This window comes from Falco cherrug, chromosome 10 (assembly GCF_023634085.1).
Source record: "Falco cherrug isolate bFalChe1 chromosome 10, bFalChe1.pri, whole genome shotgun sequence".
NCBI lineage: Eukaryota > Metazoa > Chordata > Aves > Falconiformes > Falconidae > Falco > Falco cherrug.
Genome location: NC_073706.1, coordinates 36,865,906 through 36,890,746, shown reverse-complemented (window position 1 = coordinate 36,890,746; position 24,841 = coordinate 36,865,906). Strand labels below are relative to the sequence as shown.

General features: G+C 39.3%; 1 protein-coding gene and 1 long non-coding RNA gene across 2 annotated transcripts in view; one reads left to right on the top strand and one right to left on the bottom strand.

Annotated features, from left to right (window-relative positions):
* Positions 1 to 24,841, bottom strand: part of LOC114015820 (uncharacterized) — a 42,723-nt gene that overhangs the window by 6,681 nt on the left and 11,201 nt on the right. Inside the window, exon 2 of the long non-coding RNA XR_008734281.1 lies at positions 6,847 to 7,122. This is a non-coding gene — a long non-coding RNA (uncharacterized LOC114015820). The remainder of the gene's footprint in view (positions 1 to 6,846; positions 7,123 to 24,841) is intronic.
* The window catches only part of TRPM5 (transient receptor potential cation channel subfamily M member 5), a 40,084-nt gene continuing 25,062 nt past the window's right edge, over positions 9,820 to 24,841 (top strand). Inside the window, exons 1-10 of the mRNA XM_055722880.1 lie at positions 9,820 to 9,936; positions 10,116 to 10,287; positions 11,239 to 11,419; positions 12,978 to 13,144; positions 16,491 to 16,671; positions 19,093 to 19,157; positions 21,025 to 21,216; positions 22,669 to 22,771; positions 23,632 to 23,750; positions 24,372 to 24,722. Of these exons, the coding sequence (XP_055578855.1) occupies positions 10,171 to 10,287; positions 11,239 to 11,419; positions 12,978 to 13,144; positions 16,491 to 16,671; positions 19,093 to 19,157; positions 21,025 to 21,216; positions 22,669 to 22,771; positions 23,632 to 23,750; positions 24,372 to 24,722 (1,476 nt within the window). The 5' untranslated portion in view covers positions 9,820 to 9,936; positions 10,116 to 10,170. The remainder of the gene's footprint in view (positions 9,937 to 10,115; positions 10,288 to 11,238; positions 11,420 to 12,977; positions 13,145 to 16,490; positions 16,672 to 19,092; positions 19,158 to 21,024; positions 21,217 to 22,668; positions 22,772 to 23,631; positions 23,751 to 24,371; positions 24,723 to 24,841) is intronic.

The window sequence follows — 24,841 nt, the reverse complement described above, 5'->3', positions numbered from 1 at the left end:
GGAATTTTTATAAATGTTCATTCCTTCACCTCCGAGTTTCATGTCAATAAAAAGCAGCGGTTGCAAGCAGGAAAAAAAACCTGATCAGGGCAACAGTTTGAATGTGCATAAACACCAAGTGAGAGGAAGCATCTGTTATTCTATTTCTCTCCTACAGCATGTTAACCTCTGCCAAGCACAGAATTCACCACATTTGAAGATTTGCCTCCTGTTTATAACTGTTTATTGCTGTGAGTACACCTGCCAGCAGACCTGCTACAGACATAGGGAAAGCATGTGCATATGGGGAAGCAACAGAGGCTTTTAGTACACAGTGAATTTAAGAGACTTGAAATGCCTGTGCCAGCACATGCCTCTTGTCCGTCTGCAGGCAGAAATGTTCTTGAGTATACCAGACATAAGTGAGGTCCCTCTTCCTCCTGTACACTGAAGTAGTCCTTAACAACCTCAAGTCAACCATTTTCATCAACATGCTAAGTTCAGACACTATGCTTTGCAATTCTATAATCTCCTTGTTCATTTGGATCTGATGTGAACCTATCTGACAAGTAACCTCAGGAAGAGTGCCAAAGAGCAAATTGGCTATGATTTGCTGCAACTGCAAGTTAAAAAAAACAGTCAATCCTATCCAGAGGGGGAAAAAAAAAAAAAAAAAAAAGGAGAAAAAAAAAAAGGGTAGGCTTTCTTGTAGTGGACAATAGGCATATATTTAAAATTTAGGGCTGGCAGGGCTTACTATATGCAAGGGATCCAAATTTCTGAAAAAAAGATTTAAAAAAACGATTCATAGTACATTCAGCGGGTTTGATTTCTAAACGTGCAAGATGGCCCAGTGAAGTCAGGTGCTTAAACCCAAGGCTTCCTGAATTTTACAACATCCAAAATGCAACTTCTGTTTTGAGACTAATGGAAAAGAGAGAGAGATTCATGTCTTATCAAGAAAAAAATCAGAACAGTTGAACAATTTTGCCACTACCTTATTTGCACAATGCACTAAGTTAAAAATTGTTTCAGTTATGTTTTGCTTATATTTATGAAACAAACCAGACTAACTTATTTTCCTAAGGTCTGAAATTCTCAAAGTACACTTGTATATGGTTTATGCAAAAGAGATTTTTCATTTTGAATATACTTCCCCTTCAAGATTACAAAATTTGCCTAAAGCACTGAACAAGCTCTTACAAATAGGAGATTATTAAAGCAGTCCCACAAGGAAATACAGTGAAGGGCTCCCCCCCCATAAAAATTGCCTTTTTTTCTGTAAAAGAATGCATAGCTACAGGCATGAAGTTGAAAAATTTTTTAAAAAGTGTACACTTGACAAATTTGAAAAGAGGTAAAGATTATTTTAGCATAGTTTATAAAGTGGAATTTGTAAAGATTGGTACTTAGCTTAATGCTAGGGGCTAACTTTGTGAAGTCAGCTGTTGGCATCAAGAGGAACAGTCATTTATAGATTCTGCAAGTATGATATATTAGGGTCTCAACGAATGAAAGATACCAGCTGATCTGAGCAAAACCTCACTAGATTATTTCAAACCTTTTCAATGCCCAAGTGGTGGTCCTTTTTATTTTCTAATACTTCTGCTTTCAGTAGTATTTATTGTGTCCTTTTCTTTCAATAGCACTCATTTGCCAGCATCCATGTACAATGCAGCTTCAAATGAAATTTTCAGGTATGGTTTTTTCTGCCTTTTCTGAAGATTACCCTTCCCAAAGTACTTGTTTAGAATTGAAACTATTCCCACATTCTTGTATTTTCTTTCAGCATAAACTATGGCTGTGGTTTTGCAATACATTATTTTCAAGAGTTTGCATATCATACTGTATATTACATTAGTGAACTGATTTTGCTGAAAAATGACTTGGCAAAAATGAGTTCTTTTCAAGTGAACTGAATCTGATTCACTGTGAGGCCACACAAAGAGTTGTGTTGGCACAGCTTCAAAGCGGCATGCCACGCTGTGGGAACAGAGCAGCGAAGGTCCAGGAGTATTTGAAGCTAGTGTCAGCCTCCCCCCACACCCCATATATAATGTACTACGTAAGCACAGCCAATTCCTTTATTTTAATTGAGCAGTGTTGCTGTGTGTTTTCTCTCATCTGTTCCATCTGCTTCTTCCATTGTTTACTTCCCTGATGTCTACATTTCCCTTTTATCACCTCTCCACCCTCTCAGGTTTTCTCCCCAGAATAAATACACTTTATTAAATTTACTGGCTGACATCCGTATGCAAATTTCTGCAAGCTCACTAGAAGCACATTATTCAAATAGCCTCTGGTGCTCTTTACTGTGTTAAGCAGATGAAGACAGAAACAAAAAAGACAAAGTACCTATATTTGCATTAGCATTTTGCACATTCATTTGTGAAAGGTTTGGTGCTAACCCTATGCAAACCAAAGCACAATCCACTCCTAAAAACTAATGGGAAGACTCCTGAGGATACTTGATTTGCCCTTCATCCTTATGTCCTGGCAATTACAGGAAGGATCAGCTCCAGAGGCACACCTTACAAATGCTAAAACAAAGCCTACACTAGTTCAGTAACAAGGCTTTCTTCCCACACATCTTTTTATAGCATGCTGTTGTTGATGGGGGGGGTGGGGGGTGGGTGTTAATTGTTTTTTTCCTCCTCTGACTTTTTCCTGATTATGGACTGTGCACAGATACAGTAAAGAATTACTTGAAATAACATTCATCAACTGCTGTTCTAGAAAGGAAAGAGACGACACTGGGGTTTTTGAAAGCTTCTAGGGGGGCCAATTCACATAAATATACCTGGACACTTTACCTAAATTTCTGTTTTGCTAGGCCACTTCTACGCTTCACTTGACATGATTTTGCTTCCAGTTCCTTGTTTCTGTTAATGTTTGCCCCTGTCTGGCCCTATGTGTGCAAACTCATAAAGTCTCCAGTTAGTGAGCACATTCCCAAGGTAGCTGTCAGCCTGCCTCTCTCTGTCCTCGTCAAAGTATGGAGAAACTTTCCCAGAGGTTATTTGCTGTGTACTTGTTGCGTCCCTCCAGCTCTCATCTCTGGCAGTTATTGACTTCTCTGAGCCCTCCTGTCTGAACATGAGAGAAGCGTTGTGTACTACAGCTTGAGCTGCACTTGTTGTGACAGTCACATTTCTTTTGTTTTCTTTATTTGTGCAATTCTCAAAGATCTATTTGCTACAGACATGACAAAGGACAGCTAACCAGGATCTCTGCTGGTGTATTTCACCATCCCTAGGTCTTCATGCTTTATTTAGCAATTCCTTGACAATCATGGCAGACTATTCTGCTTTGTCATTAGGCTATGATGCAGAAACATTTCATGCATTGTTACCAGAATCTGAATGTGCTAATCCCTGACAAACTTTGCAAAGCTGCAACATAAATATAAGCAAGATAACATGTACAATTGCACATGGAGGTATATACATCAGTCTCTCACACGAATATTTATTTTCCCTAACAAATACCTCTTCTTTTGTCTCACATCATATAATTATATTCCAACAGCAGGTTTAGATGTTTTTTACCTTCCTGGATTCTAGTTAATGCCTTCTCATACCTCCCCTTCTCCACTGCATTTACACTTGATTAGAATACAGGGTTTGTTGCTTCACACTTAAACATACACACCAGTTAGAGCCCATCCAATTCTTTGGCACACATGGTAAAAATTAATATGAATTTTGCAGTCTTTACTCTGCCCTCCATTTCCCTAATTTTCTTTCTTCTGATCCCCCTGTATCTGCTTTGTTCTTTATATTTATCATGTTGTAATTCAAGATAATAAAAACAGGAATGAAAACGTAGCTACTATTGGAAGCAAGTAATTCCATTACACTGTTGCTGGCACTGGCCCAGCAAACTCACTGATGCAATTTTCCTTGAGTGAGCACTTGCACTAAAGTCAGTAGGAACATTTCCATTAACAAAGTTACATCAGCAAATGTGTATCTTGAGGACGAGAGCTGCAGACACATATCCAGTTCTTAGGGTTGTGATAACACGCAGATTAAGGTAATGTTCTTTGGATCAAAATATACAGACCTCATCAAAATCAAGGACTGCAACCTGGGTACTTTCCTTGCTCCCTAACCAGTGGTATAAGGGTTTCTTTCTTTCCAAGGAAGTATTTCTCATGAGCGGGGTTACTAATGTATCCCTGAGCAGCCTTGTTACCATTCTTCATTTGAGCCTGTTACTTGCCATCTTGGCCACAAATATCAAGAACGCATCTTTCCTACCATCACCACCATTGCCCTGGTAGGCTATTACATTCTCCTTTCCCCTTCCTGCACTCTTCCCTCTTTTGGTTACACAATTCTAACTTGCTCAAGCTTTCCTTCTCTCAGTGCAAGGTCTCTGTTCCTGTTGTTGCGCCTGCCTCAAACCTTCTCCAGCTGGTCTGTAATTCCCTTGAAACCTGGCACCCAAACAGAATATTGCAGTTAAAGCAGTTCTGATGAACAGCTGAGTGACTTCACACAGGCTATCCTGCTTATGCTGTCCTATACAGCATTTCTCTCTTGCAAGAGCAGCGCAGCATTGCTCCCTTACCTTTGCTCTGCCTGTAACCCTTAGATCCTTTCCAACAGGACTGCAATTTAGCCAGTGGTATCCTGTGACATGTGCTGGAAGCTGATTGTTCCTGCCCAAGCAAAGTTCATTGTATTTGTCTTCATTGCATTTTCACCCTTACTGTTCACCTGAATTGTTAGTGTGAGCCCTCTTTTTCTGACCAATAGTTAAGGCTCACTTTTTGTTAGGATTGCTAGCTCACCCTGCACCAGTATAGGCACAGTAACTGGTGTAGTTTTCTTTTGCTCCATGTGAAAACTTATTTTAAAGTTTATAAACCAATGAATTTGCTCCAACTGCCACTGAAGCTAAGGGGGAGCTTTTTTGACTGATTTAACATCAACAATACTGGGCTTAATATGTATTGCTATATTTAAGCATTTCACCTACGTACTCAGATGTACTCCTTGAGTGGGTGGAGGAATCCGATAGTGATTAAAATTCAGGGTGTGTCCCAGCCTGCTGATCAGTGTACTAGTATGAAGGGGAATTCTTACTACTGCTAAATCCTGAAAGCTAATGACTACCAGATGCCTACTCCCTTAATCAAACTATTACCACTGAAGACAACAACAGAGGTCAAGCCATCCCTTCACTGGGCCCATTTTCACAAAATGTATTTGAAAGGCTCAAATTTGACCTCTCTTCCTTCCAGGCACACAGCCTAACCTCAGTTAAAATTTAAAGGAAGGATGAAACAAACCCACATTCTTGTCACCCACCTGGAGGTGAATCATCTGTCATTTGTTACCACAGAAGGAAGAAGAGCTGCGCATTCACAGGGGGATAAGTGGCAGTGACAGAGGTTTGAAAGAGCCTGTAGAAAGCTGGGGGAGCTAACGGCGAGACAAGTTGCAGGGAACAAGGAGGCTGGGGGAGAGAAAGCATGGCAAAGGAGGGGTGAGGAAGTAGAGACAGATGGGAGAACAGTCCAGAAAGCGATATACATAGGTGTCAGAATGTTTCTCTGTGATTCTGATCTCACCAAATTTTCTGAGTAAATCTTTCAGGAAATAAGCTCTGCAAGGATCCCCCTTGTAGAGTTTCACTACAGCCATCACACCTGTCCCCTGAAGTTATACCATGCTGCCAATTTCCTACATCCCAGAAATCTTGAATGCCTAAATACAGAGTTAGTACCATCCAAAATGAAGGACTAAACAACATTAGGACCTGCAAACTCCAACATCACAAGCACTGGCTGTACAATGGTACAATTTCTAACAGCTCCCGTTTACAAGGTTAAAGAAATAATAATGATTCATGAGACTGGCTGACACCTGGAATGATTTAATCAGGCCATCCTTAATGTAAATGACATTGACTCACATTTTGAGATGTAGGTGGAACTGGCAATTGACTTTTCCTCATAATTGTCTTAACTTGCTTTGCTAGTTAGAAATAGTTTTGTAGGTTATATTTCAAATCTGGTAATCATTAGAGGTACATTCTTTCCATAGATGTTTGTATTTATAGTCAATGGGAACATCTAGGACAGAATTTGACCTACAAACTTACATATGTAACAGCAGCCTAGATAGAAAAATCTGTATTTAAGTCTGAACCAGAACTAAAGTAAGATTGCTCGATATATACATACAAAATTAAAATATGAATGCACACATTGGGACAGGCACATGGGGACAGCCCCCCCCCAAGTATTTCTGATTACTTCTCTTTAAGTGATCTTTTTATCTATATTTAATACAATGATATTCTCACAGATAATGGAGGGAAAAAAACCTTTTAAGTATTAGGATTAAAAGAAGATTGGAATTCTCTAAAAAGTTTAACAGAAAATAACATGTGGAAAGGAAGAAAATTATGACGTACTGGTCACCCTCCTCTGGTTTTTCATCCAGCTGAGTTCATAGTCTTTGTCTCTTCTTTGCCTTCCTCCCTACCTTTCCTCTCATCCAAAACATGCTGAGACCATGCCCCTCTTTCTGGGTATCTGCCTATTCCTATGGACATATTCCAGTCCCTTGCCATTAAAAAAATTCTCCATGATGTTACTGTGATGCAAGCTGACTGTAGTTAAGCTGACTGCAGTGGAATGTCATGACTCTGACCACAAAGATTTGACCCAATTACTGTGACCTGACACACTTGCAATCTAGTACAGCCTGAAGTCTCAGAGCAATACCCCCTGAAACCACTAGAGACTTGCATGAAAGCTGGAACCAAGCAGAACAAGAGTGAATTAAACCCAGGAGAAAGGCATTCAAAAAACCCGTAATTATGATGTATAGTTTGTTAATACGTGCTTACTTTGCCTGTTAGAAGACAGTAGGCGAGATGTCCACATGCTTTTTAAGAACAGAAGTCTTAATCCAGGAGGAAATGACAGAGCTGAGTATATCCTCTTCTGAATATGTGTTCAGCTATTAGAAACATAGTGCAATCTGTGAGCTGATCAGCCTGTAGTGAAGCTCCACTGCCGTGCAAAGTGGTGGTAAGATGGTGTGCGGTACTTGACCAGGTCCATGCAGCGTTTCGCAATTCTTACCATAAGAGCGAGGGGTTACACTGCAGTAGCTGAGAGAGCTAAAAGGGGAAGGAAGGTAAGGAACATTTCAAGTGGTCAGCCGTTGTGCTTAAGAACCACATCTGCAAATCTTACACAGCAGGGTTTTTTTCAGGTGATTTTGCAACATTCATAATATAAGGAACTCTTGGTTTTGTTTTTTCCCCACTTGTATAGTACCTATAGATCAGCCTTTACAAACTTCTTCCCCACCCCTTTAAATACCAAAGCAACATTTCCTTGCTCTGTTAGCACCATGGAGCAGAACACTGCACTGATGTGGAACACTTGTACCTTACTACAACCATGCTGAAAGTCACAGTATTTATTCCTTGTAAGTCAAGCAACAGGTAGAAGATAAAGCAAAAAAACTATCAAAGTGTCAAATCTCACTAAAAACAAACAGAAAATAAAACCACCACATCAAAAAAAAAAAGCGCACAGCAAGCTACTTGGCATTGCTTACTGGTTTTGTCTGTAAAAGCTCCTGAAAGCTGCGTGAAGAAGCTTAGGAAATATCACTCCATAATAGTCAGGATCTCATCTGGTGTAGATTCTCAGCTCTGTGTAGGGCTACACTATGTTCTTGCATGGATACCATTCAGAATCCTGCATAATTTTTGGACTTGTTTTTCCATTCTGTCAGTATCACTTTTCTGCTCTTGACGCTGGAAGACTTCCTAGCTTGGACTATGAACACAAACCAACCATATAAAATCATAACAAGTTCCACTTAGCTCTGTAACCCATCACAGACAGTGGCCTGCAGGGATGCTGAAGAAGTGGTATAAGAACAGGATGGAAATATGAAGTAATACAGTAATACTTCCCCAAAACAAGCTCTCAGACTCAAATGTCATAGTTCAGAGACTGCTTAATTTAAAAAAGAAAAAAAAAAAAAAGTAGTCCCTGTGCAGTGCCAATTACCAGATGCCTTCCTCACTTTCCAGTCTTACAAAAGCTGGTGAGCAAAGCTTCTGTTTCTACATCTTATTTTTGTCTCCTTCACTACCACTGTGAACCAGAATTCCTAAACTGAAAACCAAATCACATGTTACTTTTGGAAAAAATTAATTATCCAAATGCAAGAATATCCTTTATAGAAGTGAGCAGCTCATCATCTTTATTCCAAAAAAGAAGCCACAGAAAACCACATGATCAGATTTTGCAAGCTAGGATCTAGAACTAGGCCTAAAATTAATGTCTTGGGGGCCTGTCTATGAGGCCAAATTAACTGTCAAATTACCTTGTAACATACTATTTATTCCAAGTTCATTGCTTGTGTGTAGATATAAATGTGTACTGTCTAGGACCTTGGTGAATGGTGACTAAATGTACCCTGTAAATTCAGTCCTGAATAAGTTTTTCTAATCAAATCCTTTGTTCTGTCAGTACATTCCAGGAAGTGATTTCTGTCCTTGGAATAGTCAAAACATGTTATTGTGACTCTGCATTAATTATTTTTCCCCAGAATACTGTATTCTATGCTCTTAGAAGAAAAATCTGCATCTCCAGTGGAAAAGTGGACTCAAACAAAAAGGTGGGCTTTGCTGTGACTGCTATTATTGATAATAAATCAATTATAAATTATAATATAGAATTATAAATAAGTTATTGAAAAATAAAATAATAATTGTAGGTAATATTCTTCACTGGACTAATCCGATATCCCAGTGTTCAGAATAAACACTTAATTCTTTCCAGAAGTGACTAGCATGCAGGCAGGGAGAAGAACGGGAACAGCACCTTTAAAAGCAGTGGTCTCTGACGGTACTTCGGGGGGGTGGATACTGAGGTGTGGAATAGCTGTAGGAGAAACAAATCATGAGAGGGTCCTTAACTTTTCAGGCACAGATCAGAGAAAAAAAGGCTAGTCCAAACATCTTCACAGAAAACATAAAAGAAGAACAGTAAACACAGAGGCAGCAGCAGTGAAGCAGCCAGGCTACAGGCTCCCAGGAGACTTCCCAGCCGCAGGGAACAGCTGGAGGGCTTGCTGCTCCCTCTGCTGGAGCAGGAGCATCCCAATAGATCCACAGGAGACTTGCTGGTTTGACTCACTTGTAAACCCACAGCAAATCTCTTGAACTAGGAAGTAAAGAATAACGCAGGGTAGATTACCGTTGCTGGCTTACTATCACAAGGATTTTTTGAAGGAGTGCATATATACTTGAACATGCAGATGAAGGCAGACAGGAGAGCACTATTTCATTGTTCTTGTTTTGAAAAGAAACAAAATAAGGCAGACAAGCTGAAACCTGTATTTTTCAAATTGTATCAGGTCAGTCAAACTGGAACATAGGAGAAGCAAGCAGACCTTTTCAGTGTCATGTAATACAGAACAGCTCTTGGTTTATGACGCTTGCTCTAGGACAGATTACTTGCCATCCTTCCTGTAGCCATGTGTAGAGAAAGGCACCTGCCTTTGTGAATTGTATGTTCCTGTTGAGCACAGCCTGGCCTTAAATACTACTTGGCTTACGAATAAATAGCCTATTCTCACAGCAAACAGAGTAAACCTCTCCAAAAGTATTTTCAGGTTAATACAACGTCATGAGTTATTTAGTGTTCATGTTGGCTAACGCAAGTCATAGTAGCATGATGCATAACATCAAGAAACCATGACTCACTCACTGACACAGCTCTTCTCTTGCTCGCAATAGTTTGTGGCTGAGGTTCCTCTTTCTCTCTTGTAGAATTAAGGTCCTTTGGGCTCCGTGACACCGGACAGATTGCAGGATCTTGCACCTTGCAACTCAGCTTTCTGTCTGCTAGACAAGAGTTGAGAGCCTGACTCCTTCATGCCTTTTTATGACTTACATTACCTAGCTTTGGTGAGGAATCTGCTGCCTTCTATATATAAACATCTGACATCTGGTACAAACACCTCCAATTTTAGTTGAACTTTATAAGCATATCAGTAAAAGAGTAAAATATTTGACTAAAAACTTAGCTAGATGTAAGTTAATTGATTTTGTGGTCTCCCCAATTTAAACAGCTTCTCGTTTTTCAGTTTTCTGTCATCTTAGTGAACACCTTGGTCTGCTGGTGATCACCTAACAAATTCAATGGAGGAAATGGAAACCAAGCTCTGCAGCAGCAACAAAGAGGAAGCTTTTAGAAGAGAACTACCATACCATATAGGAGAAATAGATTTCACAGCTTCTGGGAAGAAACGTGGAAAGGTACAGCTCAGAGGAGTTTTAACCCTTCAACACTATTGCAGTTGTTCAGCTGTTACTTTCTAACATTAAATATAGACACTGTAATAGTGAGGGTCAATGTGCCACAGTGTGAGGCACCACATTGTACTTAAAGTGGGGACCACACCTTCCTGAACATGAATGATTTAAAATAATGCCTATTAATATAGAGAAAATCAATCACTTAACTTGCACTGACATGCTACAATTACAGCTGATAAGTTTTCCTTTAAAAAGAAAAAAACCCCATGTGCCCAGCTTCTTTTGTTTTGCATCATTTCCCAGTTTTAACCTCTTTCTGCCAAAAATTAGTCACCATGGATTTCAACATACTTTTGAGCTGTTTCAAGATTCTCCTTAAAGTTCCCTCTCCCTGTTCCATTAATATGTAGAGAAGAATATATATGGACAGACCTACCTCCTCACTAGTCTCTTGCATGCATTAATGCTAGACCTAGGAATTCCTTTCGGATCAGAAATCTGCCTTAAAACTTTATGATGAAAGAAAACCTTAAGCACAAAGCCAAAATATATACAGAACAGGAAGAAGCAATAGATTCATGTAACATATCCTTGAAAAACAGACAGGAAATCAGGCAAATATTTCAGCTAGTGCAGCCAAGAAATTTGTTGGCTTTGCTAGACTGCCACAGAGCTGAAGACAGTTCAAAAGGAATAGCAGCATTAAAGGAGAGTGTGATATGTCATTCTGCAACAAAGAATTAACCCACGGAACTGACCCAGTTAGCAAGATGACAATTATACAGAAGCCTGCTAAATCCACCCTCGTCTTTAGTTGTCAGGTCTTACTCAAATTTTTCTTAAATAACCAAGTTGATGATAAATTTCCCTCTGCATTCACCATGAACAATATCTCTACTGCATCCTACTGCTCATTGTTACTCAGTGATTTTTTTGTTTTGTTTGTTGAAGTTTATTAAGGTCCTGAGTACCATTCATCCTGGAATTATATTTGAAGTTATGCTCAACAAATGGAATCTACCTGCTCCCAATTTGGTTGTCTCTTTAGTAGGGGAAGAAGAAAATTTCCAGATGAAGCCTTGGCTACGAGACACCTTAAAAAAAGGACTTATAAAAGCAGCTCAAAGCACAGGTTAGTGCTTTAGGCTTTAAAGAAGGAATTTACATTGCTACTGGATTCTCACACCTAGCATCCGATGATCTTTTAAAGTCTATGGGCCTGCTCACATGATTATTTTTGGAACTTTAAGGCTTTGCTGAATGCCACCTACGACCTGTATTTAAATGGCTTTGAAAGTGGAAGTTATTGTATTAGAAATAGCAAAAATAAATTATTTCAAACCAAATTACTCTAGGCAACCATTCTTGAAGTGTAAAATTACCTGGCATTATTCCCTCAGAGATGACACTAGAAAGACAGCAGGAGATAGGACCAAATACACTGTCCCTCTTTGGTGCCATAGCAAAATAATTCTTAAAGAGAGCATAGCAATTTGACTTCAGCAAGGGCAAATTTATGCCAAACCCCAGAATTCTTGTTTTCCCGATTCTCACTTTGTAGCTACCGGCTACCAATCAAAACCATGTTACAGTACTTTTCATTTTTTGAAGATTGTTTTCTTCAAATCTAAGAGTTGAACAGGCTTTGTTAGTAAAACAGCCTGTGATTAAATTCAAGTTTAAACATAAAGACCTTGATAACATATAATACAAAATAAGTAATCTCAGTTTCTCCCTGGCTGTTCACATGAATGACAGGAGTAGTGAAAAACATTTAAAAATAAAACCAAACCAATATCTGGGAACATGCATGGAAGTGGCTTTCATTTAAGATTACTTTTCTCACCCCCATAGCTTTATGAAAATACCTGCAATTGAAGTGAAAATACTAAAGCATTTCACAGCAAGCTCCTGATTTAGCTTCACTGGTCCAGATAAGATTATAACAGTTCTGGTTTTGTAATGAAGCAGCCCAGTACCATTGTTCTTGTTGGTACTTTTGTACCACACAGACATTCTCTATCTCCATCTGCCTTCTCTACTTAGAACTGGACAGCAGTCCAGTCTCCAGTTTTTGTGTTAAATATTTGAAAAATGTCCATTAACTGTTTAACTAGGGTTCTCCAAATTCTTTGTCACCATAACAATACTGCTGTAAATCCTACTCTCCTGAAGAATTCACTCTCCAACACACACAAGAACAAGAGAAAGAATGCCAGGTTAGGCAGGTTATGCCGAGCTCTTCTGCTACCGGGTGATTGCACGGGACTGTTCAGTTCCCAGTTCAAGCCAACAACTTCCTCCACCCTGTCTCTCTGCTTTTCCTTGTCCAACAATCAGACCTGCTCGGTGTAGCGATGTTTCTGCTCGTATTTACAGGCAGTGACTTGACTGGACACAGCATTCTTGATGGGCATACTGACATCACAATAAAGATGGCAACATTGTATCACACGATACATGAAGCATGTTTGCTTGGGCATATAAACTTCTCGTTTTCTCTGTTAAAGTCTTACATACTTTGTATGTATTTTAATTCTAAAAGTTACAGTCCATCAAGACCTGTCTACGGTTTATCTGTCTAAAACCCCAAAAAACTTAAATCCACTAATGCAAGTAATGTTACTTGACACAGAAACATGTTCAATTATAAAGAAATTATCTAACTATTTTTAAAAAAATAATTTCAGGTGCCTGGATTTTTACCAGTGCTTTACGTGTAGGAATAACAAGACACTTAGTGCAAGCAATCCGAGATCACGCACTGGCTAGTACTTCATCCAAAGTAAAAGTGATTGCCATAGGAATAACTTCACTCAGAAAAATTCAGCACAGAGAAATTCTGGACAACACGAAGGTATTTTTTGCTTATTCTACTCGTGAGATAGGATTGTTCACAAGCAACCTGCACTTTTACCAAATCTGGAAGTAGTAGGCAGAACAATATTGATATAATTAAAAACAAGAGTGAGGTTTAAAGGGTGTGTTGGGGGAAAACGGAAATAAAGTGCAGGAAGAATTGTTAGCGCATAAAGATTCCGTGCCCTGCGCGCAGTATACTTGGCAGCGATTCTGAGAACACCCAGCAGGTGCCAGCATTAGACACGAGCTCGGCCAGCAGGGTAAGGGTGAACCCAAGGGAAGAGTCATGCACCAGAAGGTACCTTAAACATATTTTTTTTTCCCTTGTCCACTTCCTGCAGAAGCACTTACTCCAAGCTATTTCGTAAATACTGTAAAAAGTATATTTTCTAGTATGGAATACAAGCCATAAATATTTCAAGACCAAGTTTTCTTAAGTAGTCATTGGTGTCCATTACACAAAAACTTGCTCAAAACCCCAGGCCAAAACCACTAGCCATGCAGGGTTTTGTCTAGTTATTGGGAGTTCTAAGGACTTCACAATGCAGGGTGAAGCAATCAGAGTTTTCAGGGGGGATCACCACAAACCCAAACAAACAAAAACCTCCCCCAACAAAACAATTGCTAAAAATGTCAAGACAAGATGATGCTGAATTGGTCTGGAAGTGGAGAGAGAAAAAAAATAATTAAGGCATGACCTTCTTGTCACTGGATATACAGTCTGTCCCAAGCAGACTATTTTAACAAAAAAGTAGCTATGTAATGACAACGAGCGATAGTTCCTCTGCGCTATTTTACTTCCCTGCAGAAGCTAAAATACAAATGACAAACACAGCCCTTTGAACCTGCAGCTAGTTCTTCTCTCAGGCTAGCAAGTACCAGCTAGTAGCTGGGAGACTGTCAGACCATCTCAGCAATTTATTGTCATAGAGCTTATTCCATCCTTTTTGCCAAGGACAGCTGTGTCTGTGTTCTACCAGGTAGGACTCTTTAGCTGGAACACTTTAAACCTATTTGTGCAGCTGAACTGGTCTGAAAGGACCTCAGAAGAAGTTCAGTTCATTGCGTTTGTGAATTTTATTCAGGAAAGTTGCTTTGGCAAATGCAAACTATTTCACCTCCTTCCCAGGCTAAGCAAATCAAAATTAATCTGGTTCTTTCCCAACCAGCAGCTACAAAACAAATGCACTGGTCTTTTTATTGTGTTAGATTTTCTCCCCCTTAACTAAAGCCCAAATTCTTTGTCAAGGAATATTTCACGTAGAACATTCCTGACCCTATGACATCTGGCACCGCGTCCACCCAAAGAGACTCTGCATTTTAGTCAGTAACTTTAAGACAAAGAAACTATAGACAAGAATGTTGATCTAAACTCAGTTCTCTTTATCCTTGGCACTAACACAACAGCTTGTTGTACAGAATAGAGCTTACAATCCACACTAGCAAGGAGAAAAACAAACCCTGAAATCAGTGGATCCCTCCCATCTCTTCTGTGTTAATGGTATGCTTTAAACATCATTGCAAGATCACTTCCACATTTTCAGAGAATAAATAGGAAAATCCCCAAAGGCCCTGTTCAATTGGTTGTTATGCCTCCAAGTCGTAATCAAAGGCCAGATCTTCAGCAAGTAGGCTTAATGGTACATGGCAGCAGAATATAGGCACACCCTCTGTCAAAACAAAATTTGAAGGCAAATTAATTGTGTCAAGAAGCTTTCCCTAACAAATGAGGGAGAGAGAAGGAAGTAAAAGAAATTTGTGGCACTTGCTGTTTGTACAGGACATGCAAATTTAGTGTTTTTCCTGGAACAGCCCTTTATGTTCCTACTCTTCCCAGAGCTGCTGACAGGGAAAGAAGCCATAGGAACACTCCTGGCCATAGCCTTTTGCACCTTGCTTTGAAGGAGATGTCTCTTCTCTGGTTTGATTGTAGACAGCTTCACTTCAGAAAGCTGCTTAAGGGCATACTACGCAGTGTGCTCAGCTCAGCATACCCACAGCATGAAGGAGCTTGTCCTCTGGGTTACTTAATTTTTTTATGTATTATTAGTGCTGCTATGAGCTCCTGGTGGTATGTTCACTGTCTCCAACATCAGTGGCTGTGGAGAAGCAGCCGGAAAGCCCCTGGGTTGGACTTTCCCCAGGATTCAACTGAACACCTGCTCTTCCTAGCAGACACCACCAAAAGTTGAGATTTAAGAAAGGTTCTAAATAAAATCTGGCTCTTAAGAACCAGAACACAAATCTCTGCTATACCTTAATGACAACTAGGTTACTTGCATAGCTACACTGCTTTGTCTAGCAAGGCTTTAACACCTGTCTGTGCTCACAAAATTAGCAGGAAGAAAATGCAATACACTGGCATAATAGCCAAGCTGACAGAGTTTTGTTCCTCAACTCACATGCACCAGGAGCTGGAAAAGAGGCATGCTAGAAGGAAGTGCAGATTTTAAACAATTGCTTTAATCTGGCTTACTTGCAGTGGGACAGTGATTATTAAGATGAAAAAGAATATACAGGCTCTACAGCCTGGCTTGCAAATATGAATGATATATCAAAGTGGATGTGCAACAGAGAGAACGAAAGATTTATTAAGGAAGGAGAGCTTGAAAAAGTGTGTATGGAAGACCATACGTAGTGCAATCCTAGGGCAAGAGACTGTAACAGGTATTCTGTGTTACCCAGACAGTGGGTAAAAATTTTTTTAATACAAAATTTTATGCAAAAGTTCATTAATAATTTCAAGATACCTCTTATTTTGGGCGAGGGGCGTTGTAATAAGATTACACTTTCTAAAGTCTTCCCGTCACTTTTTCAGAATGCAATTTCCAAACTAAGAATAACCAGTAGACCTCATGTAACTGTCAATTAAATAAAGCTGCATTTAAATTGATATGGACATATAGCAGGCTAACTTACCAACCAGGCTAGGCAAAACAGTACTGAAATGAGTATCTTTGCCCCTGTTTATACCAGCTAAGACTTCAGCCTTCCAAGACCCTATAGTTACATCCACATTTATCAGATATCATGGCCACTTTCCATTTGTCCAATATTTCCAATACCTCTGAATGAATGCCTACATTCCAGATATGACTGATGTCCCTATATTTTTCAGAGCCCAGGAGGGAAACTTCAGGGACTTCAGCTTTCAGTCCTATTAAATCTGGTACCTTTCAGAAGGAACATATTCTGCTTCTCTACTCTTTTGAAGGAGTCTGTTCAAGTGTCTCAAAGGTGGCGTGATATGTCATGGTGCAGAAAACACAAAAATGGAGATGAAGTACATAAAAACATGGACCGTGTTTTGTAGAGGACATTAACGTCTCTCCTCTCTCTAGAATGAAAGTCTTGTACAATACCAATCAGATGATAATATCCAAGGCCCACTGTATTCCCTGGACCACAACCATTCCCATTTTATCTTGGTGGATCACATAACACCAGATGAGCCAGATGGAACCACTAAGCTACGTCTCACCTTGGAAAAGCATATTTCAGAACAGCGTACTGGATATGGTGGTAAGCATACTCTATATAGGCATGCTAGCTTGAATAATACTGATATTACAGTGATACTTGTGGGGTCCTGGCCTTATCACAGGTAAGGCCAGTTCTCAAATTGGACAATCATCTATTTAGGCAAGATCAAGTAATCACATTTGTCATTATGTAAGAGGGAGAAGTAAGGTGACTTCTGAGGTTGAGAAAGCTACTCTTCAAGCAAAAAATTTTTATCACATTTTTTTAAACATAGCTCAAAGCTGATCTTCAAAGCATAACTCAAATTGCCTTAACACACAAGAAATAGAAAATAAATCCAGCTTTAAGTGCCTTAGTCAGTGACTCTAAGAAATGGATGTTAATTGTTGTATGCTTATCCCCTCTCACAGACAAGGTATAGAATTGCTCTTACACTGGAAGAAAAGACTTGTTCCAAAGTCCTCTGAAATATTTTAAGCCATATTTATCTCAAGACAAAATCTTATCCTGGATAAACAACATAGCATCTAATGGCCATCTAAATCTACGTGACCTTTGTTTATAATGAGAACTGATGGAGGGCAGGCCCTCCTACTGCTATTTGTGGAAAGAATTCAGTTCTAGTGCCAATACAATTACTTTTACCTTTCCTTTGTTTCTGTAATACCTGCAGTGCTAGCACAGCTGAAACAGAAGGGAGAGCTCACTTATTCACACTTGTATGCATCAATGGAATATTCAATTACACAGCCCATAGTATGGTTGAACAGATGTACCTGAAAGCATGAATGCACCCGAGGAATGCTTACCTGGTGACTCAGACAGGAAAGACTAGGTGGACTGTAACGGTAGGCTGAGGTTGCGGTGCTGAGAATTAGAAAGTAGCCTCTTTCTGCTTGCAAACCAAATCTGATTGAAAAAGTCTCAGTGGAACAGTTTTCTGTAAAAATAATCCTGATTCATTTGACAAATATTTCATTGGACCATACTGAATTCAGTGATATCTTCTATAAACAAAACCAATGTCATTCATTTAAGCTCATATTCAAACTGAGCAAAGCTATGCGACTTTATTGAAACAAAACATTTTAATAAGGTCATGCAGAATTTCCCCATTTTTAAAAAATACTTGGAAGTCATCCAGAGGAAATTTTTGATATGCTGAACATTCTTCGCAACTAAGGACTTCCTGTCTTCCCGGCATAGTTACACACACACTACCCCTCCTCCAGCTAAATTTTATCTAAATCTATGGTAAATTAAGAATACATGAAGCCATAAACATATCTTGAGGAACCTGTAGTCACAGAGGTCACTTTTCAAACCAGAGGATCACCTTATAGAGGCATGGCAATGCTATGCCATTCACTAAAACAAGTGAAATTAGTTGCTAGTTGTGTCCTGGCTACAGCTTTAATATACCTCTCTAATCGTCCCATAACAGATCCAACAAGGAGTAAGTGGTGATTTGTACACTGCTCTGGGACACCTACAAAGGGAAATATAAAAAAATTGTTTGAACCAAATGCATTTTATCTTCCTGAAAGAGGCATTCATCTCATTATACTACTGTTTTTACTGAGCTCTTTTAGGCCAATCTATAGTCACCTTTGGATTACGGAGTTCAGCAGTTACAGTATAATTCATCTAGAAATAGATGGGCCCCTGTGGGAGGATGGCTAAGGACTGGGATACCTACACTGTTTCTTTCCCCGATATGTTAAATATTTCAGTAGCATTTCTTTTAAAATGTGTAAGATTAGGTTATTAATAATCACCACATTTAGACTGTGCTGAATGAAATTTTAAGCAGAGTAATAAAGAGCATATGTTTCCTATCAACTCATATCTGACTCATCTCACCCTGGTTGGTCTACATCATTAGCCTCTTCCTATTCTTAAATCCTCCTTTATTCGGGCTTTTCTCCTGCATTCCCCTATACCTTCCTGCACGTGCTAGGCATGTGCATAACACCTGGGACAAAATGACAGCTTTTCACTTCTAACTGTATATAAATATAAAGAGTGGTGGCCGTTTCTGAAAAACTAACAATCTTGTCTTGCACCCTAATGCAGATCCATTACTTCACTATCTCATCACCTTGCAGTAAATAACTTAAGAAGTAAGAGTACTATGGCATCCAGAAGTGCCAATATTCATATTTCACAGCGGAGGTGTACTGGGGTGAGAACAGACTGATGGACTGCTTGCCAGGGATCACACACAATCTCTGAGGCAAAGGCACCTTCACCCTGAATCTTAGACTAGGACCCCATCTGCTAGGTCACAGTGTGATTTTCTTCCTTTGCCACTTCCTTCTGCAGTCACCTGCCTTCTGTGGGCTCTGATAGGTACCAAACCAGCATGTAGCAGAAGGAGTATTTTCAAGGGGCTGGCAAAAACACAGTAGTTTTATGAAAGCTGTTAACTTTTTAACGATTGAGCCATCTCTTTCACAGGAATGGGTAGCATAGAGATCCCTGTGCTTTGCTTACTGATAAATGGAGGACCAGGCACACTTGAGGTAAGAAGCTGTTTGCAACTTTAGGAAAATAAATTAACTGGTGCCAAGTAATTAATGGAAAATTTCACAGGATGACAAGCACATGTATTGGCCCTTCATGTAGTCAAAATTCCTATCTATACACCATTAAGAACTGGATTGTGTTAGTATTAAACTTGCCAGTATTTGTTTGGGAGAAATATTTCCTCTTGAATAGGCACCAGCTAATCATTAAAGCTTCCGCTGCCAGCTCATACAGTGGAAAGAAGGAATCCAAAAATCAGAAGCCAGCTCTAGATCTAGCAATATAAGAATACCATGCTATCACTCGAGATTCTGTTAAAAAAAATAATAAAAAAAATTAATCATTCAGTGCTGTCCAGCAACAGAGCAACAGCAAGCTCTGTCTTTCACAGAGCTCACAGGAAATACAAGACCAGATTTGTTAAATATACCATTAAGAACTAGATCTTAGTTCCACTGAGCAAAAATACACTGTAGGATAGAACACTGGAGAGTTACCTGCTAACACACCTTCTAAGGCAAAGGATCAGTTATGATTTGTTTCCGAGTAGTTTCACAACCTAAAGGACCTGTTAACTAGGAGATACTCTTCAATTTCTATTTCACTTTTACTGATGTTTTATTTGCCACTTTGTAGCAGTCGGTATGTCCACCTGGCATTTTTTTTTTTTTTTTAACACTCTCAGGTGGAAAGGAATAGTCTATTGTACCTTTAGAGAGACATTTTACCATAATTTAAAGTTTCCAAGTGATGAGGCTTTGCTACACAAGCTAGTAGCCTCTTTCCGAATGGCAACTCGTTTCTGGTGACGTTTTCTAGTTTCAGTTTCCAGTCCCTGTATCTTACATCTCTACCAGTGGAACTAAAACACACACTGGTATTAGAAATCTTGCTGTTTAAACTAGGATTTTGTCACCTCTTGAGCTTTCCTTTCAGAAACCAAGTATGCCACTGTTTTCTATGTCTTGGGCGTTGAAAAATAACATATCACAACGTATAAATCCTCTTTTCCAAGTTTTAGAGAACAAAGTGACTCGGAGACCAAACCTTGCTGGAGCTGCCCTAAGTTTACATGAGCAGGGAATGGATAGCTGATGGCACTTTTTTAGAATACCAGTTTCTTAAATACAAATCTGGTAACACACATCAAGGGCTACAACAGCTGATAAAAAAAAAAAAACAAACAACAAAACCAAAAAACTAGAAAAACCCCAACCCTATGCAACAAGGGAATCAACAGTTAAGATTCTTAGAATCTCATTAGCTTATTGCATAACTCCAAATTAAGAAACAGATTGGCAGCAAATAGTCATTGTTGCAATTATGATGCCATGGACTCTGCTTTCCTCTCTCAGCAACCTGCCTGACTCATGCTAACTGCACAAGTAATAGTATTACTAGCCCTTAACTCTTGTAGTTGCTATGCTTCAGTGTTTTTTTTTCCTGTGACCCAATATCGTTTTCCCACAGGCAAATTCCTGATTTTCAGAATGTATTGCCAGGTTTAGCAGCCAGAAGAGTCTGCTGAGAATATCTGCATAGTGCTCCTCTTGGACTTGACTCTACTGAAAAACAAACTGGGGGTGGGTGTCAGGGACAAAGAAGTTTTATGCTTTGTTTGTCCAGATCAGGTTGCTTAGTTACTCAGCAGATGTGTCATAAAAAGAAGTATAGTCAGGGGCCTATGCACGGACAGCCTGCTAGAGCATCAGAAAAACCCCTAACAGATTACAGAACTCTGGATTGACTCCATAGTGAATCTGGTTTAGGTACATGTTTATTCCTAGATTGCAAGAAATCTTCCTTTTGAATAATGTTTTCTTCCCATATATGAATTCTAAAAATTTACTTTTTAAACTGCAGAGAATTTGCAGCGGTTTGGAAAATTCCGCTCCCTGGCTTATCTTAGCAGGGTCTGGAGGTACAGCTGACATCTTAGCCACATTCATGAGTGACCCGCAGCTTACCACGCCAGAAGCTGTTGAAAAGCAATTTAAGGAGAAATTCCCTACAGAAAGGTTCTTGTGGAAGGACATTCTCCAATGGACAGCAACAGTGAGCTCATGTTTGACAATTACATGCATCAATGTTCACAAAGTCTCTCCTACCATTTCTAGGTCTGGTAGTCCATTCAGTACAGGTTTGGGCAGCTTCTTGTCAAAAGTTTTGGGTAATCCAGTGCTCTGACACTCACGTTGTAGAATACCTCTCTAACATTAAAATCAAATGCTCAGTCGATCATATGAACTACTTTGTCCTAGCGTATCAGCTGAATACTTAGGGCTCTGTCCTTCCTCAATTATTTCCTCAAGTGACAGCCAGCACCCAGGAACCCCACAGTCCTTCTGGAGGACATGAAGCATTATTTACATTCCACAGCTGTGGAGCTTGTGCAGCTGTGACAGAAGAGACCTAATTCATAGTTTACAGCTGTTAAATGGAAACCTAATTGTGGATAAGCATGAATAAGTTAAAAAGAATGAAGGGTGTTTAGAAATTATCCTATCTATTGTCAGTTATGTGTCATCTTAAAGAAAGACAAAACAGATTCACAGATTTTCCTCACTTTTTGTCTTGAGGCACACTTGCTGGACTTAAGCCACCACGCGTAAGTGTTTAACAAAAAAAAAAAAAAAAACAAAAAACAAAACACACCACACTTTGAGATTGTCTTTATGTGAAGATTGAACCGCACTGTGTGCCTCTGAGATAAACCAAGTCCACTTGACCTGATCCACTCCTTAATTCTTTGCAGTACCTGCCATAATCCTTAGCTTTAAGAATTCCACATATTTATTCCATTAGGGAGAACTTTGCTGGATCACTAACACAAGGACATGGAAGGGCATCTAGAAACAATATTGCCAGATGCTCACAAAGTTTCAGTGCAGCTGCACTGCAAGAAAGAAAACTCAATAAATAGAGAAGCAGAAGGAAAGAGTACTGTATATATCAGTATTTCACGACTTTTACTCAAAGAAGATTTAGAGACTATGCTTTTAAATAAACAGCTCAGAGAAAAACTGAAATGTCAAAGCAGGAAGAGATAAAACAAAACTAGTGGTATGCTGGCCACCGCACAACTAGGAGTAAAATAATAAGAATGTGAGTTAAGGAAGGATCTTTTAATTAAAGCACTGCTCTGTTCTAAGGATATCCAAGTTCTGTTCCTCCTATCCTGCTAGGTGATTTTGGAAAAGGCAGTTAACTCCCTCCTTGCCTTAGGACTTATTTATATATGGGAAACTAATAACATTTGTCAGAAATAATACAATCTATATAATATATAATATTAATAGAAATAACAAATAATATATATCAGCATAATATGTATTATTATATATAATAATATTAGTTAAGAAACTAATAACTTGCCAGGCCTCCGCTTTACAATTAGAATGTAAGTTTTTGGGAAATACTGTATGGATGATCTCCACTGGGCTCTTAAGCATTAATATATAGCAGTAGGACAATGCGTAAAATCATTTTTGTTTCAACTCCCAATAGATTCAGAACATTATTTCACACCAGCATCTTTTAACTCTGCACAACTTTGAGCAAGATGGTTCAGAAGAACTAGGCACAGTCATTTTAAAAGCTTTAGTAAAAGGTAAGAACACCACAGTGTAATACTTGGTCTTACTTGATTTCTACCATGCCATAAATGTCTTTCATTCCTGTCCCGAGCAAGTTCAGTTGGCTGTTGCATCAGATTTCATTTCTGATGCAGAGTTCTGTTTACTTATTGACAAATTAACTGTTGCAGCTACCATAGCTCTTGTAACTTTGCTTTAAAATAGCGTTTGCTTTTTAATCTCATGTTATTGCGTAGTACTATTTCAGTCGCTCCTTTATTTCACTACTCGCTTCTCTTAGTTGCAGAGGTTATAGAAGAACCAAAATATACTGGAGCAGTTATTCCAATTAGAAGCCATTCAAAAACCCACACACACTAAACCCAAAAAAACCCCACAAATAGATCTGAACTGTCTTAGTTCCAGAACAATTCATTTCTCCTAAAATAAGTCTTCACTGTATCTTCTGAAAGATGACGTTACTTGCTCTGCCACTCATTTCAGTTTCTGTTAATTGTTTGTGTCAGCCTAAATTTAGCATGGGGGAAAAGAAAAAAGACATTCTATTCCTAACGTGCTAATTGAAACAAGACAAAACCACAATAGCCGGTCCTGTCCCCCCTTTCTGCAGGCCAGAGTCCCTCAGAACCCTCAAACTGAATGTTTTAATAGACAACTCAGGAGACAAAAATTAATATTTTTTTAATATTAGTATTTCTTAAGCTGGGGGGGGGGGGGGGGGGGGAAGTCCTGTGAATGGTTCCTGGTTAAGCAATCCACAGTTCTGTGACAGCTGAAGGAGAGCTTGTATTGCTAATCAAATTACCAATACTACACTAAATTAAACAAAACAATGTAAAGTACTGAGTTTATTTGCATTTCCTATTTTGGCCAGCCTGTAAAAGTCACAGTCAGGAGGCTCAGGAATATCTGGATGAATTGAAGCTGGCAGTAGCCTGGAATAGAGTGGACATCGCCAAAAGTGAAATATTCAACGGTGACGTGGAATGGAAGGTACCAGGTTTTATTGCCTTAGAGGACAATCAGCGTATGACCCAACATGTACACCCTAATGAAATGCTTCAATTTTTAACACCACCTGCATTCTCCACTAAGAGGTTAGGCAGTAATAATATGCCTCCCTAGGGTGTTTTGTCCTTCTGGTTCCCTGTATAATACTGGCTAAAGACAGAGGGATAATCAGTGCTCACAATCTCTAACTTGAGCTCTTCAGAGGCCAGAATCTTTCCCCCTCTCCTGTACAGACCTTCAAAGCAAACAAACTGGAGCTTACAAAGGAGAAGCATGCAGATATAACTGTTAGAAGATGGTAGGAAGAATGTCACTGTTTCCAATTGCTGTCTAAATACCCAGGGTGGTGGGTAACTAACATCACCACAACTCCTACAGCATGCTATTTGTGTTGATGTTTTAACATTAATGCTTACACTGACAATTTGTCACAAAGAAATGAAGAGACTTCTGCCCCTCTTTCCTTATTTTACCCACTGTTGACCTGGTAGAAGACAAAATGTGTATGTCCTCATCTTAAACCATACCTCCCTCTTCATCCATGCATGATTACCCAAAAAAAGGTCTTACTTTCTCCCCCGTCCCTCCTTTTCATCATTCTAGTCCTGTGACCTGGAGGAAGTGATGATGGATGCTCTGGTCAATGACAAACCAGAATTTGTAAAATTATTTATTGACAACGGGGCTAACATATCCGAATTCCTGACATACAGTCGTCTGCAGAGACTCTACTGTTCCATTTCTCAGAAATGTCTCCTCTATGAACTTCTACTGAAGAAACATGAAGAAAGCAAGCTGACCTTGGCAGGGCTTACTGGTCAGCAGCATGAGGAGCAGAAGGACATCTGCCCACTCTTTACTCTCAGTGAGGTCTCTAGAGTTCTCAAGGATTTTCTTCATGATGCTTGCAAAGGTTTCTATCAGGACCTCAGACATGGAGGCAAGAAGAAATCCGTGAGTTACAACTTTCCTTCATATTCCTGCTTCCCTCCAAAATTTAGCACTTGAAAAATATTAACTAGGTCTAGCCTTTGTGGATGGGGCTAGGGAAGATGTGAGTAACAGTCACTTCA